Below are 19,668 nucleotides of genomic sequence, written 5' to 3'. Positions count from 1 at the left end.
CCTACAGCCGGAGGCAGATAGGACACAGCCATTGTGTATTGGAGGGGCCCCTGAGCCTGACATATATACGGGGCCCCATATTGTGCTTCTGTTCTGGTGACACCAGGCACTGAACTGGAACAAGTCACCCCCCCCAGTGCATGATGGGAGGGGGGGATGGGTATGCAGAAATCTCTTCTACAGGCAGAGGAGGGCGCCGAGCGCCAGGAGGGGAGATATCGGGGGATCACAGTCAGAGATCAGTCACAGGGAGATATCGCGGGATCACAGTCAGAGATCAGTCACAGGGAGATATCGGGGGATCACAGTCAGAGATCAGTCACAGGGAGATATCGCGGGATCACAGTCAGAGATCAGTCACAGGGAGATATCGCGGGATCACAGTCAGAGATCAGTCACAGGGAGATATCGCGGGATCACAGTCAGAGATCAGTCACAGGGAGATATCGCGGGATCACAGTCAGAGATCAGTCACAGGGAGATATCGCGGGATCACAGTCAGAGATCAGTCACAGGGAGATATCGAGGGATCACAGTCAGAGATCAGTCACAGGGAGATATCGCGGGATCACAGTCAGAGATCAGTCACAGGGAGATATCGAGGGATCACAGTCAGAGATCAGTCACAGGGAGATATCGCGGGATCACAGTCAGAGATCAGTCACAGGGAGATATCGCGGGATCACAGTCAGAGATCAGTCACAGGGAGATATCGGGGGATCACAGTCAGAGATCAGTCACAGGGAGATATCGCGGGATCACAGTCAGAGATCAGTCACAGGGAGATATCGCGGGATCACAGTCAGAGATCAGTCACAGGGAGATATCGCGGGATCACAGTCAGAGATCAGTCACAGGGAGATATCGCGGGATCACAGTCAGAGATCAGTCACAGGGAGATATCGGGGGATCACAGTCAGAGATCAGTCACAGGGAGATATTGGGGGATCACAGTCAGAGATCAGTCACACCGAGATATCGCGGGATCACAGTCAGAGATCAGTCACAGGGAGATATCGCGGGATCACAGTCAGAGATCAGTCACAGGGAGATATCGCGGGATCACAGTCAGAGATCAGTCACAGGGAGATATCGCGGGATCACAGTCAGAGATCAGTCACAGGGAGATATCGCGGGATCACAGTCAGAGATCAGTCACAGGGAGATATCGGGGGATCACAGTCAGAGATCAGTCACAGGGAGATATCGGGGGATCACAGTCAGAGATCAGTCACAGGGAGATATCGCGGGATCACAGTCAGAGATCAGTCACAGGGAGATATCGAGGGATCACAGTCAGAGATCAGTCACAGGGAGATATCGCGGGATCACAGTCAGAGATCAGTCACAGGGAGATATCGCGGGATCACAGTCAGAGATCAGTCACAGGGAGATATCGCGGGATCACAGTCAGAGATCAGTCACAGGGAGATATCGGGGGATCACAGTCAGAGATCAGTCACAGGGAGATATCGCGGGATCACAGTCAGAGATCAGTCACAGGGAGATATCGCGGGATCACAGTCAGAGATCAGTCACAGGGAGATATTGGGGGATCACAGTCAGAGATCAGTCACAGGGAGATATCGCGGGATCACAGTCAGAGATCAGTCACAGGGAGATATCGGGGGATCACAGTCAGAGATCAGTCACAGGGAGATATCGGGGGATCACAGTCAGAGATCAGACACAGGGAGATATCGCGGGATCACAATCAGAGATCAGTCACAGGGAGATATCGCGGGATCACAGTCAGAGATCAGTCACAGGGAGATATCGAGGGATCACAGTCAGAGATCAGTCACAGGGAGATATCGCGGGATCACAGTCAGAGATCAGTCACAGGGAGATATCGAGGGATCACAGTCAGAGATCAGTCACAGGGAGATATCGCGGGATCACAGTCAGAGATCAGTCACAGGGAGATATCGCGGGATCACAGTCAGAGATCAGTCACAGGGAGATATCGCGGGATCACAGTCAGAGATCAGTCACAGGGAGATATCGCGGGATCACAGTCAGAGATCAGTCACAGGGAGATATTGGGGGATCACAGTCAGAGATCAGTCACAGGGAGATATCGCGGGATCACAGTCAGAGATCAGTCACAGGGAGATATCGGGGGATCACAGTCAGAGATCAGACACAGGGAGATATCGCGGGATCACAATCAGAGATCAGTCACAGGGAGATATCGCGGGATCACAGTCAGAGATCAGTCACAGGGAGATATCGAGGGATCACAGTCAGAGATCAGTCACAGGGAGATATCGCGGGATCACAGTCAGAGATCAGTCACAGGGAGATATCGAGGGATCACAGTCAGAGATCAGTCACAGGGAGATATCGCGGGATCACAGTCAGAGATCAGTCACAGGGAGATATCGCGGGATCACAGTCAGAGATCAGTCACAGGGAGATATCGCGGGATCACAGTCAGAGATCAGTCACAGGGAGATATCGCGGGATCACAGTCAGAGATCAGTCACAGGGAGATATCGCGGGATCACAGTCAGAGATCAGTCACAGGGAGATATCGGGGGATCACAGTCAGAGATCAGTCACAGGGAGATATCGCGGGATCACAGTCAGAGATCAGTCACAGGGAGATATCGCGGGATCACAGTCAGAGATCAGTCACAGGGAGATATCGCGGGATCACAGTCAGAGATCAGTCACAGGGAGATATCGCGGGATCACAGTCTGGGGGTTGGGATTAGGAGTTTAGGATTCGAAGGTTCGGGTCGGGGGTGGGATTAGGAGGTTAGGATTTGGAATTTAGGGTGGGGGTTGGGTTTAGGAGGTTAGGTCGGGTGTTAGGTGTTTAGGTTAGGGAGTCAGGAAACCCCCGCTGACGCATGACAATGACTGGTCTCTATACACAGACAGATCAATCGGTGAGATATGAGGGGATTTCTTTCCTTCTGGAGTACAGAGCCCCCCGGGGGGCGGTAAATATCTGGATAAAGGTCCCCCCATGGATAGAGAACACCAGAATTGAGCCCCTCCAATATTTTGGTATTTTCTGTATTCCCATCACGGACCCCCCTATCTACCTGAGGCCGCCCTCCCCTGTAACTGCCGGTGACTTGGGCCAGTGTTGTGGCGGGGGTCCCCGCAGCGGCTAAGACACATATACAATGGATTCTATACAGTCACGTGGTACACACAGCGCCCAGCGGGTGTCACTGTTACACAGACAATACGCACGCCTACCATGACGGCATCTACATGGCTACCACACACAGCTTTCCCGCCATGACAGCGTCTACACGGCTACCACACACACAGCACTCCTGCCATGACGGCATCTACACGGCTACCACACACACAGCACTCCTGCCATGACGGCATCTACACGGCTACCACACACAGCTTTCCCGCCATGACAGCGTCTACACGGCTACCACACGCAGTGCACACGCGTGTCACCTTTGGTCAGGTCACCTAGAAGTAGGAGAGTCTCTACAGCGACTCACTGCCACGTCTCCGGGATGCCCACAGGGGGCCCCGCAGTGTTCCTGGTCACATGGGGCCCCGCAGTGTTCCCGGTCACATGGGGCCCCGCAGTGTTCCCGGTCACATGGGGCCCCGCAGTGTTCCCGGTCACATGGGGCCCCGCAGTGTTCCCGGTCACATGGGGCCCCGCAGTCTGTCTGGTCACATGGGGCCCCACAGTCTGTCTGGTCACATGGCGGGGCCCCTACACGTCCAGCACGTGGTTGAGGTAGGAGATGTAGCAGATGGCCAGGCGCAGGATCTCGATCTTGGAGAGTTTCTTGTCCGGGGGCAGGGTGGGCAGCAGGAGGCGGAGCTCTGAGAACGCCACGTTGAAGGCCTCCACGCGGATTCGCTCCCGGGTGGCGTGGGCCGAGCGGTACTTGGCGGTGGCCCGCCTCCTGCGTCTCTTCTCCTCGCGGCTGAGCTGTGGGGGGAGGCACGGTGTCTGGCGTCCGCCGCCTTCCGCTTCCGACACGCTGCCCCCCTTCGCCTCGCTGACCGCCGAATCGGATTCAGACTGCGCCGACAATTGGTCGGAATCCACGGGTTCAGGGCTGAGCATCATCCTCGCTGTGGGCGGAGTCTGGCGGGAGACAGAAAAAATACAATTCATACAATGATACACACAGGGGGGCTCCACACTTTGGTGCCCCATCATTGGTGTCAGTGGGAGGAATAGTGCCTCATCATTGGTGTCAGTGGGAGGAATAGTGCCTCATCATTGGTGTCAGTGGGAGGAATAGTGTCCCATCATTGGTGTCAGTGGGAGGAATAGTGCCCCATCATTGGTGTCAGTGGGAGGAATAGTGCCTCATCATTGGTGTCAGTGGGAGGAATAGTGCCTCATCATTGGTGTCAGTGGGAGGAATAGTGCCTCATCATTGGTGTCAGTGGGAGGAATAGTGCCCCATCATTGGTGTCAGTGGCAGGAATAGTGCCCCATCATTGGTGTCAGTGGGAGGAATAGTGCCCCATCATTGGTATCAGTGGGAGGAATAGTGCCTCATCATTGGTGTCAGTGGGAGGAATAGTGCCCCATCATTGGTGTCAGTGGGAGGAATAGTGCCCCATCATTGGTGTCAGTGGGAGGAATAGTGCCTCATCATTGGTGTCAGTGGGAGGAATAGTGTCCCATCATTGGTGTCAGTGGGAGGAATAGTGCCCCCCCAGAGGACGGAAGGTGTACTCCCCCCCAGAGGCCACGAGGTGTACTGCCCCCCCAGAGGCCACGAGGTGTACTCCCCCCTGAGGCCACGAGGTATACTGCCCCCCCCAGAGGCCACGAGGTTTACTGCCCCCCCCTGAGGCCACGAGGTGTACTCCCCCCTGAGGCCACGAGGTATACTGCCCCCCCCCTGAGGCCACGAGGTGTACTGCCCCCCCCCAGAGGCCACGAGGTGTACTGCCCCCCCCCCTGAGGCCACGAGGTGTACTCCCCCCTGAGGCCACGAGGTATACTGCCCCTTCCCCCAGAGGCCACGAGGTGTACTGCCCCCCCCCTCCGTGGCACAGGTCACATGGTAAGCAGGAGCCATATGAACATGAATGTTGCTGTTCTCGGACCTCACCTCCAGTGTCTACTCTTGCCTTGGCTAACCCAGCACAGTCCTTTAAACTGCCGGTGACCCCAGAAGACGGAGGACCATGCTGGGGACATGGGGCGGTCACTGGGGGGGTGGAGCTTGTTGGATGGATGAGGTGGGGGTGGGGCGAGATTTTGCGTTTTCTGGGAATTGGGATCAGCCCGGCGGGGAAATACATCAACTCTCTATGAAGGAAAGGAATGGGGGCGCTTCCCCTTCAGAAATGCCGACTGCCTGGCTGCACAAGGGACGGCTCGGGTGGGATGCTCCAGGTGGGACGGCTCAAAAGGGCAGCACAGGAGGGGTGAGTAAGGTGGGCTGGCTGAGGTCGGTCATCTCAGGAGGGGCAGCTCAGGTGGGACGTCTCAGGAGGGGCAGGTCAGCTGGGGCAGCTCAGGAGGGGCAGGTCAGGTGGGGCAGCTCAGGAGGGGCAGGTCAGGTGGGGCAGCTCAGGAGGGGCAGCTCAGGTGGGGCAGCTCAGGAGGGGCAGCTCAGGTGGGGCAGCTCAGGTGGGACGTCTCAGGAGGGGCAGCTCAGGTGGGGCAGCTCAGGAGGGGCAGCTCAGGAGGGGCAGCTCAGGTGGGGCAGCTCAGGTGGGACGTCTCAGGAGGGGCAGGTCAGGTGGGGCAGCTCAGGTGGGATTTATTTATTTCAGGTACTTATATAGCGCCATCAATGTACGCAGCGCTTTACATATATATTGTACATTCACATCAGGCCCCGCCCCTGAGGAGCGTACAATCTAAGGCCCCTAACTCACATTCATACATACACAGACTGGGGACAATTTAGACCGGAGCCAATTCACCTACAAGCATGTCTTTGGAGTGTGGGAGGAAACCGGAGTACCCGGAGGAAACCCGCGCAGGCAGAGGGAGAACATGCAAACTCCAGGCAGGTGGTACCATGGTTGGGATTCGAACCAACAACCTGAGTACTGCCAGGTGGGAGTGCTAACCATTTAGCCGCTGTGCTGCCCACAGATGACTTAGGTCGGTCATCTCAGGTGGGATGGGTCAGATGGGGCAAGTGAGACGGCTCAGGTGGGACAGGTCAGGTGGGATGGTTCAGGTGGGATGGTTCAGGTGGGGCAGGTCAGGTGAGCTGCTCAGGTAGGACAGGTTAGGTGGGACGGGTCAGGTGGGATGGGTCAGATGGGATGGTTCAGGTGTTGCTGCTCAGGTCGGTCATCTTAGGTGGGACGGGTCAGGTAGGACAGGTTAGGTGGGACGGGTCAGGTGGGGCAGGCCAGGCCAGTCATCTCAGGTGGGATGCTCCAGGTGGGACAGGTCAGGTAGGACAGGTTAGGTGGGATGCTCCAGGTGGGATGGTTCAGGTAGGACAGGTTAGGTGGGATGCTCCAGGTGGGATGGTTCAGGTAGGACAGGTCAGGTGGGATGCTCCAGGTGGGACAGGTCAGGTAGGACAGGTCAGGTGGGATGCTCCAGGTGGGACAGGTCAGGTAGGACAGGTCAGGTGGGATGCTCCAGGTGGGACAGGTCAGGTAGGACAGGTTAGGTGGGATGCTCCAGGTGGGATGGCTGGGGTCGGTCATCTCAGGTGGGGCAGAGTCCGGTGAAGCCTCGGGATCAGGATGGCAGCCAGGAAAATGTCATTTTCACAAGGAAGGGTCAGCAGAGGTAGCAGTCACATGACTTGCTGGCTGGAGAGGAAGTCCAGGGCTGTGGTTGGGGCGGCAGGTGAGGTCAGTGAGTGTCAGCTCTGCAGCCAAGTGCAGCAAAAACACCCCAAAGAGTGACGGAGAGAAGATTAGTGATGAGACTTCTGACTGAAACAATGGACTCTGCGATCTCTAATGACATCGAACCCCCACTGTGCTCCTGGGAGCCACAGACCATGTGATCACTGCCTAGGAATCCGAACCGAATGAGAGACAGACGACTACACTACAGGAGATGACCAGAGACTGCGGACACAGTACAGGAGATGACCAGAGACTGCGGACACAGTACAGGAGATGACCAGAGACTGCGGACACAGTACAGGAGATGACCAGAGACTGCGGACACAGTACAGGGATGACCAGAGACTGCGGACATAGTACAGGAGATGACCAGAGACTGCGGACACAGTACAGGAGATGACCAGAGACTGCGGACACAGTACAGGAGATGACCAGAGACTGCGGACACAGTACAGGAGATGACCAGAGACTGCGGACATAGTACAGGAGATGACCAGAGACTGCAGACACAGTACAGGAGATGACCAGAGACTGCGGACACAGTACAGGAGATGACCAGAGACTGCGGACACAGTACAGGGGATGACCAGAGACTGCGGACATAGTACAGGGATGACCAGAGACTGCGGACATAGTACAGGAGACGGTCAGAGACTGCGGACACGGTACAGGAGATGACCAGAGACTGCAGACACAGTACAGGAGATGACCAGAGACTGCAGACACAGTACAGGAGATGACCAGAGACTGCAGACACAGTACAGGAGATGACCAGAGACTGCGGACATAGTACAGGAGATGACCAGAGACTGCAGACACAGTACAGGAGATGACCAGAGACTGCAGACACAGTACAGGAGATGACCAGAGACTGCAGACACAGTACAGGAGATGACCAGAGACTGCGGACATAGTACAGGGGATGACCAGAGACTGCAGACACAGTACAGGAGATGACCAGAGACTGCGGACATAGTACAGGGGATGACCAGAGACTGCAGACACAGTACAGGGATGACCAGAGACTGCGGACACAGTACAGGAGATGACCAGAGACTGCGGACATAGTACAGGGGATGACCAGAGACTGCAGACACAGTACAGGAGATGACCAGAGACTGCAGACATAGTACAGGAGACGGTCAGAGACTGCAGACACAGTACAGGAGATGACCAGAGACTGCGGACACAGTACAGGAGATGACCAGAGACTGTGGACATAGTACAGGACATGACCAGAGACTGCGGACACAGTACAGGAGATGACCAGAGACTGCGGACACAGTACAGGAGATGACCAGAGACTGCGGACACAGTACAGGAGATGACCAGAGACTGCGGACACAGTACAGGAGATGACCAGAGACTGCGGACACAGTACAGGAGACGGTCAGAGACTGCGGACACAGTACAGGAGATGACCAGAGACTGCAGACACAGTACAGGAGACGGTCAGAGACTGCGGACACAGTACAGGAGATGACCAGAGACTGCGGACAGAGCACAGGAGACGGTCAGAGACTGCGGACACGGTACAGGAGACGGTCAGAGACTGCGGACACAGTACAGGAGATGACCAGAGACTGCAGACACAGTACAGGAGACGGTCAGAGACTGCGGACAGAGCACAGGAGACGGTCAGAGACTGCGGACACGGTACAGGAGACGGTCAGAGACTGCGGACACAGTACAGGAGACGGTCAGAGACTGACTTCTCTATACAGAAGATTTCTTTCATGAATTTCAGAATCTGAAGGAACTGTCACTGTAATTTTTCTAAGAGATGAATTCCTTTGTCACCGTCGCCATCTAGTGGCCAGAATTCAGGCGGTTTTCTCGGAGACACCTCCGGAGATGACGGGACATTTTGGAGGAATATTTGGTGATGTTTTATAAGCAGACCCCCTGGAGGAGTTGCTGGAGACAGAGGTCATAGTTCAGGAGACACGTAACATGAGACTGTCAGAGATCACCCCCGCCCCTTCACCAGTCATGTGCGCCCCCTACAGACCCCTCTGACATTTCTCCCCACACCTGATCTCCCTTCCATAGGATCCATTATAGGAGGAGACGGGCCGGCAAGCACTGAAATCAGGTCATGTGATGGAAATCCAGCCAATCGTTCTCCTCCCACAATCCATCCTGGAGGACATTTTTCCTGACCTAATGACAACACAGACAACGCTCTGTAGGGGCTCTGGGGGCCACCCAGCAAGTTCCAAAGGGCCACATACAGCCCCTGTGCCACCAGTGTGTTCGGTGAAAGTCCTGCACCCCCCTCCCCTCCCCCCGCATTGCCCCTCACTCACCAGATATCCGGAGAGGACGTGGGGTCGGTCGGATGGTCTGCTGGTTGTTTTGGGATCAGTCGCGCTGTCTACCCATGATGCCACTTATATTCCGGTCCGTGGCCCTCCAGCAGGGGCCAAATGGTCATTCCCTGGTGTGGGATGGATGCTTGGTGCCCAGACGGTGGGCAGATGTTGGGAGGGCAGTTCCTGAATGGTGGGCAGATGTTGGGTGGGCAGCTGTTGGGTGGGCAGTTCCTGAATGGTGGGCAGATGTTGGGTGGGCAGTTCCTGAATGGTGGGCAGATGTTGGGTGGGTAGTTCCTGAACGGTGGGCAGCTGTTGGATGGGCAGTTTTAAGATGTTGGGAGGGCAGTTCCTCAATGGTGGTCAGATGTTGAGTGGGCAGTTTCTGAACGTTGGTCAGATGTTGAGTGGGCAGTTCCTCAATGGTGGTCAGATGTTGAGTGGGCAGTTTCTGAACGTTGGTCAGATGTTGGGTGGGCAGTTCCTCAATGGTGGTCAGATGTTGCGTGGGCAGTGCCTGAATGGTGCCTGGGTCCTAGGTGGGTAGTGCGTTAGTGCCCAGATAGCGATCAACTGTTGAATATCCAATACCCAATTGGTGGTCAGCTGTTGAGAGCCTTGTTCAGGGTGAGATGGTGGTCACCTGTTGGGTGGGCAGTGTTCAGTGCTGTATCGTGGTCACCTGTTGGGTGGGCAGTGTTCAGTGCTGGATGGTGGTCACCTGTTGGGTGGGCAGTGTTCAGTGCTGTATGGTGGTCACCTGTTGGGTGGGCAGTGTTCAGTGCTGGATGGTGGTCACCTGTTGGGTGGGCAGTGTTCAGTGCTGGATGGTGGTCACCTGTTGGGTGGGCAGTGTTCAGTGCTGTATGGTGGTCACCTGTTGGGTGGGCAGTGTTCAGTGCTGGATGGTGGTCACCTGTTGGGTGGGCAGTATTCTGTACCTGAGGGTGGTCACCTGTTGGGTGGGCAGTGTTCTGTACCTGATGGTGGTCACCTGTTGGGTGGGCAGTGTTCTGTACCTGATGGTGGCCTGCTTTTGGGTGGGCAGCATTCAGTGCTGGATGGTGGTCGCTTGTTCGGCGGGCAGCGTTCAGATGGATGTCAGCTGCTTGGTGGGCAGCGTTCAGTGCCCAGATGGTGGTCTCCTGTTGGGTAGGCAGCGTTCAGATGGTGGTGTCCTGTTGGGCGGGCAGCGTTCAGTGCCCAGATGGTGGTCTCCTGTTGGGTGGGCAGCGTCCAGATGGTGGTCTCCTGTTGGGCGGGCAGCGTTCAGTGCCCAGATGGTGGTCTCCTGTTGGGTGGGCAGCGTTCAGATGGTGGTGTCCTGTTGGGCGGGCAGCTTTCAGTGCCCAGATGGTGGTCTCCTGTTGGGCGGGCAGCGTTCAGTGCCCAGATGGTGGTCTCCTGTTGGGCGGGCAGCATTCAGTGCCCAGATGGTTGTCTCCTGTTGGGCGGGCAGCTTTCAGTGCCCAGATTGTGGTCTCCTGTTGGGCGGGCAGCGTTCAGTGCCCAGATGGTGGTGTCCTGTTGGGTGGGCGGCATTCAGTGCCCAGATTGTGGTCTCCTGTTGGGTGGGCAGCGTTCAGTTCCAGGTGGTGGTCTCCTGTTGGGTGGGCAGCGTTCAGTGCCCAGATGGTGGTCTCCTGTTGGGCGGGCAGCGTTCAGATGGTGGTGTCCTGTTGGGCAGGCAGCGTTCAGATGGTGGTGTCCTGTTGGGCAGGCAGTGTTCAGTGCCCAGATGGTGGTTGGTTGTTGGGTGGGCAGCGTTCAGTGCCCAGATGGTGGTTGGTTGTTGGGTGGGCAGCGTTCAGTGCCCAGATGGTGGTTGGTTGTTGGGTGGGCAGTGTTCAGTGCCCAGATGGTGGTTGGTTGTTGGGTGGGCAGCGTTCAGTGCCCAGATGGTGGTTGGTTGTTGGGTGGGCAGTGTTCAGTGCTCAGATGGTGGTTGGTTGTTGGGTGGGCAGCGTTCAGTGCCCAGATGGTGGTTGGTTGTTGGGTGGGCAGCGTTCAGTGCCCAGATGGTGGTTGGTTGTTGGGTGGGCAGCGTTCAGTGCCCAGATGGTGGTTGGTTGTTGGGTGGGCAGTGTTCAGTGCCCAGATGGTGGTTGGTTGTTGGGTGGGCAGCGTTCAGTGCCCAGATGGTGGTTGGTTGTTGGGTGGGCAGCGTTCAGTGCCCAGATGGTGGTCTTCTGTTGGGTGGGCAGCGTTCAGATGGTGGTGTCCTGTTGGGCGGGCAGTGTTCAGTGCTCAGATGGTGGTTGGTTGTTGTGTGGGCAGCGTTCAGATGGTGGTGTCCTGTTGGGCGGGCAGTGTTCAGTGCTCAGATGGTGGTTGGTTGTTGGGTGGGCAGCGTTCAGTGCCCAGATGGTGGTTGGTTGTTGGGTGGGCAGTGTTCAGTTCCAGGTGGACGGTTGGTGGTGGAGCAGTGAGCAGGGACGGGCATGTCACCTGTGTTTCGGAGAATTCTGGGAGGGCTGGCGTGGGGCTGTGGTACCCAGAGGAGCGATGGCATGGAGATAGACCTTCAGAGCTGAGAGACGGAGGAGGGGGAGGGAGGACGAGTCGTGGTCCCCGGGGTCCTCAGACCTCAGATGTTCAGGGATGAGATGGAAGGAGGGCGGCGGCTTAATGCCCCTCTAATGGGAACATTCTATTGGCCGGCGCTGGGATCCTAACCGCTTCTGACATCTGTCACTTCTCCTGCCGGCGAGGACTGTGATGTCTCCAGAAGTGTCCCCGGTGAGGATCAATATGACCCCCCCTGTCCCTCGCCACAGCTGAGACCAGCCCCCCCCCCCACTAATATCTAGGGACCGCTCGCCACGTCCACAACGAAGGTCTCACCGCGACCCCGGACTGCGTGTCACAGCTGCGCCCTCCATCTCCTACGCAGGAACCAGACATCTCCACCGCCTTCCCCGGCACTCGCTGGCGGCCATGTTGGCTGGTCCTGCGAGACGATGAGAAATCAGCGCGGGGGTCAGATACGTGATAATTGTCAGCTCTTCTGCCGCCGGTCAGGGGATGAAAACGAAACGCACCCCTGGAGTGACAATGACAGTCTATGGGGGGGGCCAGCGTGGCCCCGGGGTGAGGGGCCCGCCGCGCATTCAGTTCTTATGTATTCACATAGTTGTTGTCACCTCACCTGTGACATCATCGGCCAATTCCTGAGATTGTGACATCATCGGCCAATTCCTGAGGCTGTGACATCATCGGCCAATTCCTGAGGCTGTGACATCATCGGCCAATTCCTGAGGCTGTGACATCATCGGCCAATTCCTGAGGCTGTGACATCATCGGCCAATTCCTGAAGCTGTGACATCGTCGGCCAATTCCTGACTCTGTGACATCATCACCCCATATCCCAAACAGGTGTATGATGTCATAGAAGATGAGTGTTTGTGTCATTCAGACTCCTTGTATACAAGTCCCTGTATATAGCCCCCTCCTGTGTATATACTGAGCCCCGAGGCTGTGTAACCATGGCAACTACATATCACTGCTGTCCGAGAATGGAGCGTCTGGAACATTGTTTATAAACATCGCTCAGACGGGAGATAGAGATACAAAGTAACATTGTTTATAAACATCGATCAGACGGGGATAGAGAGATACAAAGTAACATTGTTTATAAACATCGATCAGACGGGAGATAGAGATACAAAGTAACATTGTTTATAAACATCGATCAGACGGGAGATAGAGATACAAAGTAACATTGTTTATAAACATCGCTCAGACGGGAGATAGAGATACAAAGTAACATTGTTTATAAACATCGATCAGACGGGAGATGGAGAGATACAAAGTAACATTGTTTATAAACATCGATCAGACGGGAGATAGAGATACAAAGTAACATTGTTTATAAACATCGATCAGACGGGAGATAGAGATACAAAGTAACATTGTTTATAAACATCGATCAGACGGGAGATAGAGATACAAAGTAACATTGTTTATAAACATCGATCAGACGGGAGATAGAGATACAAAGTAACATTGTTTATAAACATCGATCAGACGGGAGATAGAGATACAAAGTAACATTGTTTATAAACATCGATCAGACGGGAGATAGAGATACAAAGTAACATTGTTTATAAACATCGATCAGACGGGAGATGGAGAGATACAAAGTAACATTGTTTATAAACATCGATCAGACGGGCGATAGAGATACAAAGTAACATTGTTTATAAACATCAATCAGATGGGAGATAGAGATACAAAGTAACATTGTTTATAAACATCGATCAGACGGGATACAAAGTAACATTGTTCAGAGATACAGGGAGATGAGTTGATTCCGGGGATCATGGTGGGGGGGGGTGTGGGTTGTGCTCATTTGGTGGGGGGGGAAGGGGTGTGGGTTGTGCTCATTTGGTGGGCGGGTCCATGGAAGTTGATCCAATGGCTGTACAGCCTCCTGATCACTTCGATCTAAAAGCTGACGATCGGTTGGTGAAACTTACAGACCAATCCCTGACCCTTTCACTGCCACAGACTTACTGGCCGGATCACCAGGTGAACACAGAGGAAAGGAAGTGTAAAGAAGAAGACTAGCGCAGCCGTCACATCGAAGAATCTGCCATCGAATATGTCGGCTCTCGGGATGAATGAGGCTCTATAGACGGGCTGCTTGTCCAGAGGGGGTTTTCCTCTGTGGGGGTCCTCCATGATGTGGGTCCAGGATTGGGGGGTGAACAGTCGGATCTTTGGTCCTCCCGCCATGTATGAGGATCAGCTGACATTCCCTCTGTTGGGGGGTCCTCCATGATTGCGGGTCCAGGATTGGGGGGCGAGCGGGTCAGATCTTTGGTCCTCCCGCCATATATGAGGATCAGCTGACATTCCCTCTGTTGGGGGGTCCTCCATGATGCGGGTCCAGGATTGGGGGGTGAACAGTCGGATCTTTGGTCCTCCCGCCATGTATGAGGATCAGATGACATTCCCTCTGTTGGGGGGTCCTCCATGATGCGGGTCCAGGATTGGGGGGTGAACAGGTCAGATCTTTGGTCCTCCCGCCATGTATGAGGATCAGCTGACATTCCCTCTGTTGGGGGGTCCTCCATGATGCGGGTCCAGGATTGGGGGGTGAACGGGTCGGATCTTTGGTCCTCCCGCCATGTATGAGGATCAGCTGACATTCCCTCTGTTGGGGGGTCCTCCATGATGCGGGTCCAGGATTGGGGGGTGAACAGGTCAGATCTTTGGTCCTCCCGCCATGTATGAGGATCAGCTGACATTCCCTCTGTTGGGGGGTCCTCCGTGATGCGGGTCCAGGATTGGGGGGTGAACAGGTCAGATCTTTGGTCCTCCCGCCATGTATGAGGATCAGCTGACATTCCCTCTGTTGGGGGGTCCTCCATGATGCGGGTCCAGGATTGGGGGGTGAACAGGTCAGATCTTTGGTCCTCCCGCCATGTATGAGGATCAGCTGACATTCCCTCATATTGACTCTCCCACACAGAGGAGGTTGTTGATTTCCTGATCACCTGAGAACACCGCCTGACATTCCCCACACACGGTCCTGGAACATTCAGCACCATGAACTAGACAGTCAGCCCACGGGCCAAGAGGGATCTTCACGGCTCCACCCACTGTCCGAGTATGAGGGGAAAACTTGGGGGACCTGTGATGTTCGGGGTGTAAATGGAGGATGAAGTATGGGGTGTAGATGGGTGATGTTTGGGGTGTAGATGGGTGATGTTTGGGGTGTAGATGGCGGGCGATGTTGTTGCAGAATTGGTCTGTAGATGGGCGGGTTGGAGCAGTTGGTTGTTCCTCCCTTTCTGGGGGTCTCGGGTGTCGGGGTGTAGAATGTGGGCGATGTTCGGGGTGTAGAATGTGGGCGATGTTCGGGGTGTAGAATGTGGGCGATGTTCGGGGTGTAGAATGTGGGCGATATTCGGGGTGTAGAATGTGGGCGATATTCGGGGTGTAGAATGTGGGCGATGTTCGGGGTGTAGAATGTGGGCGATGTTCGGGGTGCACATGACGGGCGATGGTGTTGCAGAATTGGTCTGTAGATGGGCGGGTTGGAGGAGTTGGTTGTTCCTCCCTTTCTGGGGGTCTCGGGCGTCGCCCCGCCTGGAACCATTGATGGTGACAGATGTCGCCCACTATTCAGCCCTCGGAATCCCCCGGCAGGACAATGGCGGAGAGTCATGTGACCATCGGATTCAATGACGGGAGATTGGCTCGTTGTCCGAACTCCGATCCATCGCCGCGGCTGACATCGGGGGGAGAAGATCGGCTCACCATTCTGTGGAGGAGAATCGGCTCCGAACTCCTCCGACTGGAAGATATATTTCATTTTATTCCAGAGATCACGTCGCTCCTTATATATTCTGGCCAGTCCCTGATCCCAGGAGCTGACACTCTAAGGTCCCTACATCCCATTCATACATACACATACCGGAGACAATGAATGGACCAGTATGTCCTTGGAGGGTGGGAGGAAACCGGAGAACCCAGAGGAAACCTACACAAGGAGGAGAGGACCCCAGAGAGAGGCGCTCAGATTAGTCCCAGTCATGTGATCATTGGAGTGACGTCATGGATAGAATCCACCTCACCGGGTCCCTGAATCTATCACGTGTCACTGATCTGCAGGGGGGAGGGGTAATGTGTACAGAGGAGAGATGGTCTGCAGGGGGGAGGAGAGATGGTCTGCAGGGGGGAGGGGAGGGATAATGTGTACAGAGGAGAGATAGTCTGCAGGGGGAGGGGAGGGATAATGTGTACAGAGGAGAGATGGTCTGCAGGGGGAGGGGAGGGATAATGTGTACAGAGGAGAGATGGTCTGCAGGGGGGAGGGGAGGGGATAATGTGTACAGAGGAGAGATAGTCTGCAGGGGGAGGGGAGGGATAATGTGTACAGAGGAGAGATGGTCTGCAGGGGGGAGGGGAGGGATAATGTGTACAGAGGAGAGATAGTCTGCAGGGGGAGGGGAGGGATAATGTGTACAGAGGAGAGTGGTCTGCAGGGGGGAGGGGAGGGGTAATGTGTACAGAGGAGAGATGGTCTGCAGGGGGGAGGAGAGATGGTCTGCAGGGGGGAGGGGAGGGATAATGTGTACAGAGGAGAGATGGTCTGCAGGGGGGAGGGGAGGGATAATGTGTACAGAGGAGAGATAGTCTGCAGGGGGAGGGGAGGGATAATGTGTACAGAGGAGAGATGGTCTGCAGGGGGGAGGGGAGGGGTAATGTGTACAGAGGAGAGATGGTCTGCAGGGGGGAGGAGAGATGGTCTGCAGGGGGGAGGGGAGGGATAATGTGTACAGAGGAGAGATGGTCTGCAGGGGGGAGGGGAGGGGTAATGTGTAGAGAGGAGAGATGGTCTGCAGCGGGTGTCACGTGCTGCTCTCTGATTGGCTGCTGATTGATGACGTAATCTGGAATTCCTCTTTGAGAAATGTAAAGATTTAATTTTGGCTCCTCCCCCTCTCCTCCCTATCTCCTCCCCCACTCCGCCTCTTATTCCTTCCCCTTCCTCCCTCTCTCCTCCCCCACCACGCCCCTTCCCTCTCTCAGCCCCGCCCATCCAGGAAAGTATTAGAGGAAGGGATACAATGTAACATCATCAGCGACATCGGTCTGTATATACTGGGGGGGAGGGTGGAGGTGGGGGGGCGGTAATAATGAGGGGGTCTGTATATACTGCGGGGGGAGGGTGGAGGTAATAATGAGGGGGTCTGTATATACTGGGGGGGAGGGTGGAGGTGGGGGGTAATAATAATGAGGGGTCTGTGGTTGCAGGTTAGGGTAGGGTGGAGGTGGGGGTGGTAATAATGAGGGGGTCTGTATATACTGCGGGGGAGGGTGGAGGTGGGGGGGCGGTAATAATGAGGGGGTCTGTATATACTGCGGGGGAGGGTGGAGGTGGGGGTGGTAATAATGAGGGGGTCTGTATATACTGCGGGGGAGGGTGGAGGTGGGGGGCGGTAATAATGAGGGGGTCTGTATATACTGCGGGGGAGGGTGGGAGGTGGGGGTGGTAATAATGAGGGGGTCTGTATATACTGCGGGGGAGGGTGGAGGTGGGGGGGGCGGTAATAATGAGGGGGTCTGTATATACTGCGGGGGAGGGTGGAGGTGAGGGGGCGGTAATAATGAGGGGGTCTGTATATACTGCGGGGGAGGGTGGAGGTGGGGGGCGGTAATAATGAGGGGGTCTGTATATACTGCGGGGAAGGGTGGAGGTGGGGGGGGCGGTAATAATGAGGGGGTCTGTATATACTGCGGGGGGAGGGTGGAGGTGGGGGGGCGGTAATAATGAGGGGGTCTGTATATACTGCGGGGGAGGGTGGAGGTGGGGGGTCTGTATATACTGTGGGGGAGGGTGGAGGTGGGGGGTAATAATAATGAGGGGTCTGTGGTTGCAGGTTAGGGGAGGGTGGAGGTGGGGGTGGTAATAATGAGGGGGTCTGTATATACTGCGGGGGAGGGTGGAGGTGGGGGGTAATAATAATGAGGGGGTCTGTGGTTGCAGGTTAGGGGAGGGTGGAGGTGGGGGTGGTAATAATGAGGGGGTCTGTATATACTGCGGGGGAGGGTGGAGGTGGGGGGGCGGTAATAATGAGGGGGTCTGTATATACTGCGGGGGAGGGTGGAGGTGGGGGTGGTAATAATGAGGGGATCTGTATATACTGCGGGGGAGGGTGGAGGTGGGGGGGCGGTAATAATGAGGGGGTCTGTATATACTGCGGGGGAGGGTGGGAGGTGGGGGGCGGTAATAATAAAGTGGTTGCAGGTTAGGGGAGCGTGGAGGTGGGGGGCGGTAATAATGAAGTCCCTGTGGTTGCAGGTTAGGGGAGGGCGGTAATAATGAGGTGTTTTTGGTTGCAGGTTGGGGGCGGAGCATGGAGGTGGGGGCAGTAATAATGCGGTGTCTCTGTTGTAGGTTGCGGCGGAGCATGGAGGTGGGGGCGGTAATAATGAGGTGTCTGTGGTTGCAGGTTAGGGGAGGATGGGGGTGGGGACGGTAATAATGAGGTGTCTCTGTTGCAAGTCGGGGGCGGAGCATGGAGGTGGGAGCGGTAATAATGGAGGTGTCTCTGTTGCAGGTCGGGGGCGGAGCATGGAGGTGGGGGTGGTAATAATGAGGTGTCTGTGGTTGCAGGTTAGGGGAGGATGGGGGTGGTAATAATGCGGTCCCTGTGGTTGCAGGTTAGGGGAGGGTGGGGGCGGTAATAATGAGGTGTCTGTGTTGCAGGTCGGGGGCGGAGCATGGAGGTGGGTGCGGTAATAATGTGGTATCTGTGTTGCAGGTAGGGAAGGATGGAGGGCGGTAATAATGTGGTGTCTGTGTTGCAGGTTAGGGGAGGATGGAGGTGGGGGGCGGTAATAATGAGGTGTCTGTGTTGCAGGTTAGGGGAGGATGGGGGGGCGGTAATAATGCGGTGTCTGTGGTTGCAGGTTAGGGGAGGGTGGAGGTGGGGGGCGGTAATAATGTGGTGTCTGTGGTTGCAGGTTAGGGGAGGATGGAGGTGGGGGGCGGTAATAATGAGGTGTCTGTGTTGCAGGTCAGGGGCGGAGCATGGAGGTGGGAGCGGTAATAATGCGGTGTCTGTGTTGCAGGTCGGGGGCGGAGCATGGAGGTGGGAGCGGTAATAATGCGGTGTCTGTGTTGCAGGTCGGGGCGGAGCATGGAGGTGGGAGCGGTGATAATGCGGTGTCTGTGTTGCAGGTCGGGGGCGGAGCATGGAGGTGGGGGCGGTGATAATGCGGTGTCTGTGTTGCAGGTCGGGGGCGGAGCATGGAGGTGGGGGCGGTGATAATGAGGTGTCTCTGTTGCAGGTCGGGGGCGGAGCATGGAGGTGGGGGCGGTGATAATGAGGTGTCTGTGTTGCAGGTCGGGGGCGGAGCATGGAGGTGGGGGCGGTGATAATGAGGTGTCTGTGGTTGCAGGTCGGGGGCGGAGCATGGAGGTGGGGGCGGTGATAATGCGGTGTCTGTTGGTTGCAGGTCGGGGGCGGAGCATGGAGGTGGGAGCGGTGATAATGCGGTGTCTGTGTTGCAGGTCGGGGGCGGAGCATGGAGGTGGGGCGGTGATAATGAGGTGTCTGTGTTGCAGGTCGGGGGCGGAGCATGGAGGTGGGGGCGGTGATAATGCGGTGTGTCTGTTGCAGGTCGGGGGCGGAGCATGGAGGTGGGGGCGGTGATAATGAGGTGTCTGTGTTGCAGGTCGGGGGCGGAGCATGGAGGTGGGGGCGGTGATAATGCGGTGTCTCTGTTGCAGGTCGGGGGCGGAGCATGGAGGTGGGGGCGGTGATAATGCGGTGTCTGTGTTGCAGGTCGGGGGGCGGAGCATGGAGGTGGGGGCGGTGATAATGCGGTGTCTCTGTTGTAGGTCGGGGGGCGGAGCATGGAGGTGGGGGCGGTGATAGTGAGGTGTCTGTGTTGCAGGTCGGGGGCGGAGCATGGAGTTGGGGGAGGTGATAATGAGGTGTCTGTGTTGCAGGTCGGGGGCGGAGCATGGATGTGGAGGCGGTGATAATGAGGTGTCTGTGTTGCAGGTCGGGGGCGGAGCATGGAGATGAGGGCGGTGATCTCT

The 19,668-nt window shown here is 56.1% G+C and overlaps 1 protein-coding gene across 2 annotated transcripts; it reads right to left on the bottom strand.

Moving 5' to 3' along the window:
• Window positions 1–2,498: 2,498 nt before the first annotated feature.
• On the bottom strand, window positions 2,499–11,860 carry LOC149432640 (helix-loop-helix protein 2-like). 2 transcript variants are annotated; one of them, XM_089665098.1, is made up of 2 exons: window positions 9,099–11,860; window positions 2,499–4,084 (listed from the first exon to the last, which is right to left on the bottom strand). In XM_089665098.1, exon 2 carries the CDS (start codon window positions 4,064–4,066, stop codon window positions 3,704–3,706), a length of 363 nt encoding a protein of 120 aa, XP_089521224.1. In that variant the 5' UTR covers window positions 4,067–4,084; window positions 9,099–11,860; the 3' UTR covers window positions 2,499–3,703. The 2 variants fall into 2 exon arrangements, with proteins under 2 accessions (XP_089521224.1, XP_089521225.1); XM_089665099.1 differs by having other exon boundaries at window positions 10,124–11,860.
• Window positions 11,861–19,668: the final 7,808 nt, after the last annotated feature.

This window comes from Staurois parvus, unplaced genomic scaffold (assembly GCF_062004578.1).
Source record: "Staurois parvus isolate SC_StPar_1 unplaced genomic scaffold, SC_StPar_1.0 ptg002132l, whole genome shotgun sequence".
Lineage (NCBI taxonomy): Eukaryota > Metazoa > Chordata > Amphibia > Anura > Ranidae > Staurois > Staurois parvus.
This window is presented reverse-complemented; position numbering and strand designations above follow the sequence as displayed.

Bases quoted from the DNA above. Each gene is read 5' to 3' on its own strand.
- LOC149432640 (XM_089665098.1), bottom strand. From the start codon at position 4,066: ATGATGCTCAGCCCTGAACCCGTGGATTCCGACCAATTGTCGGCGCAG.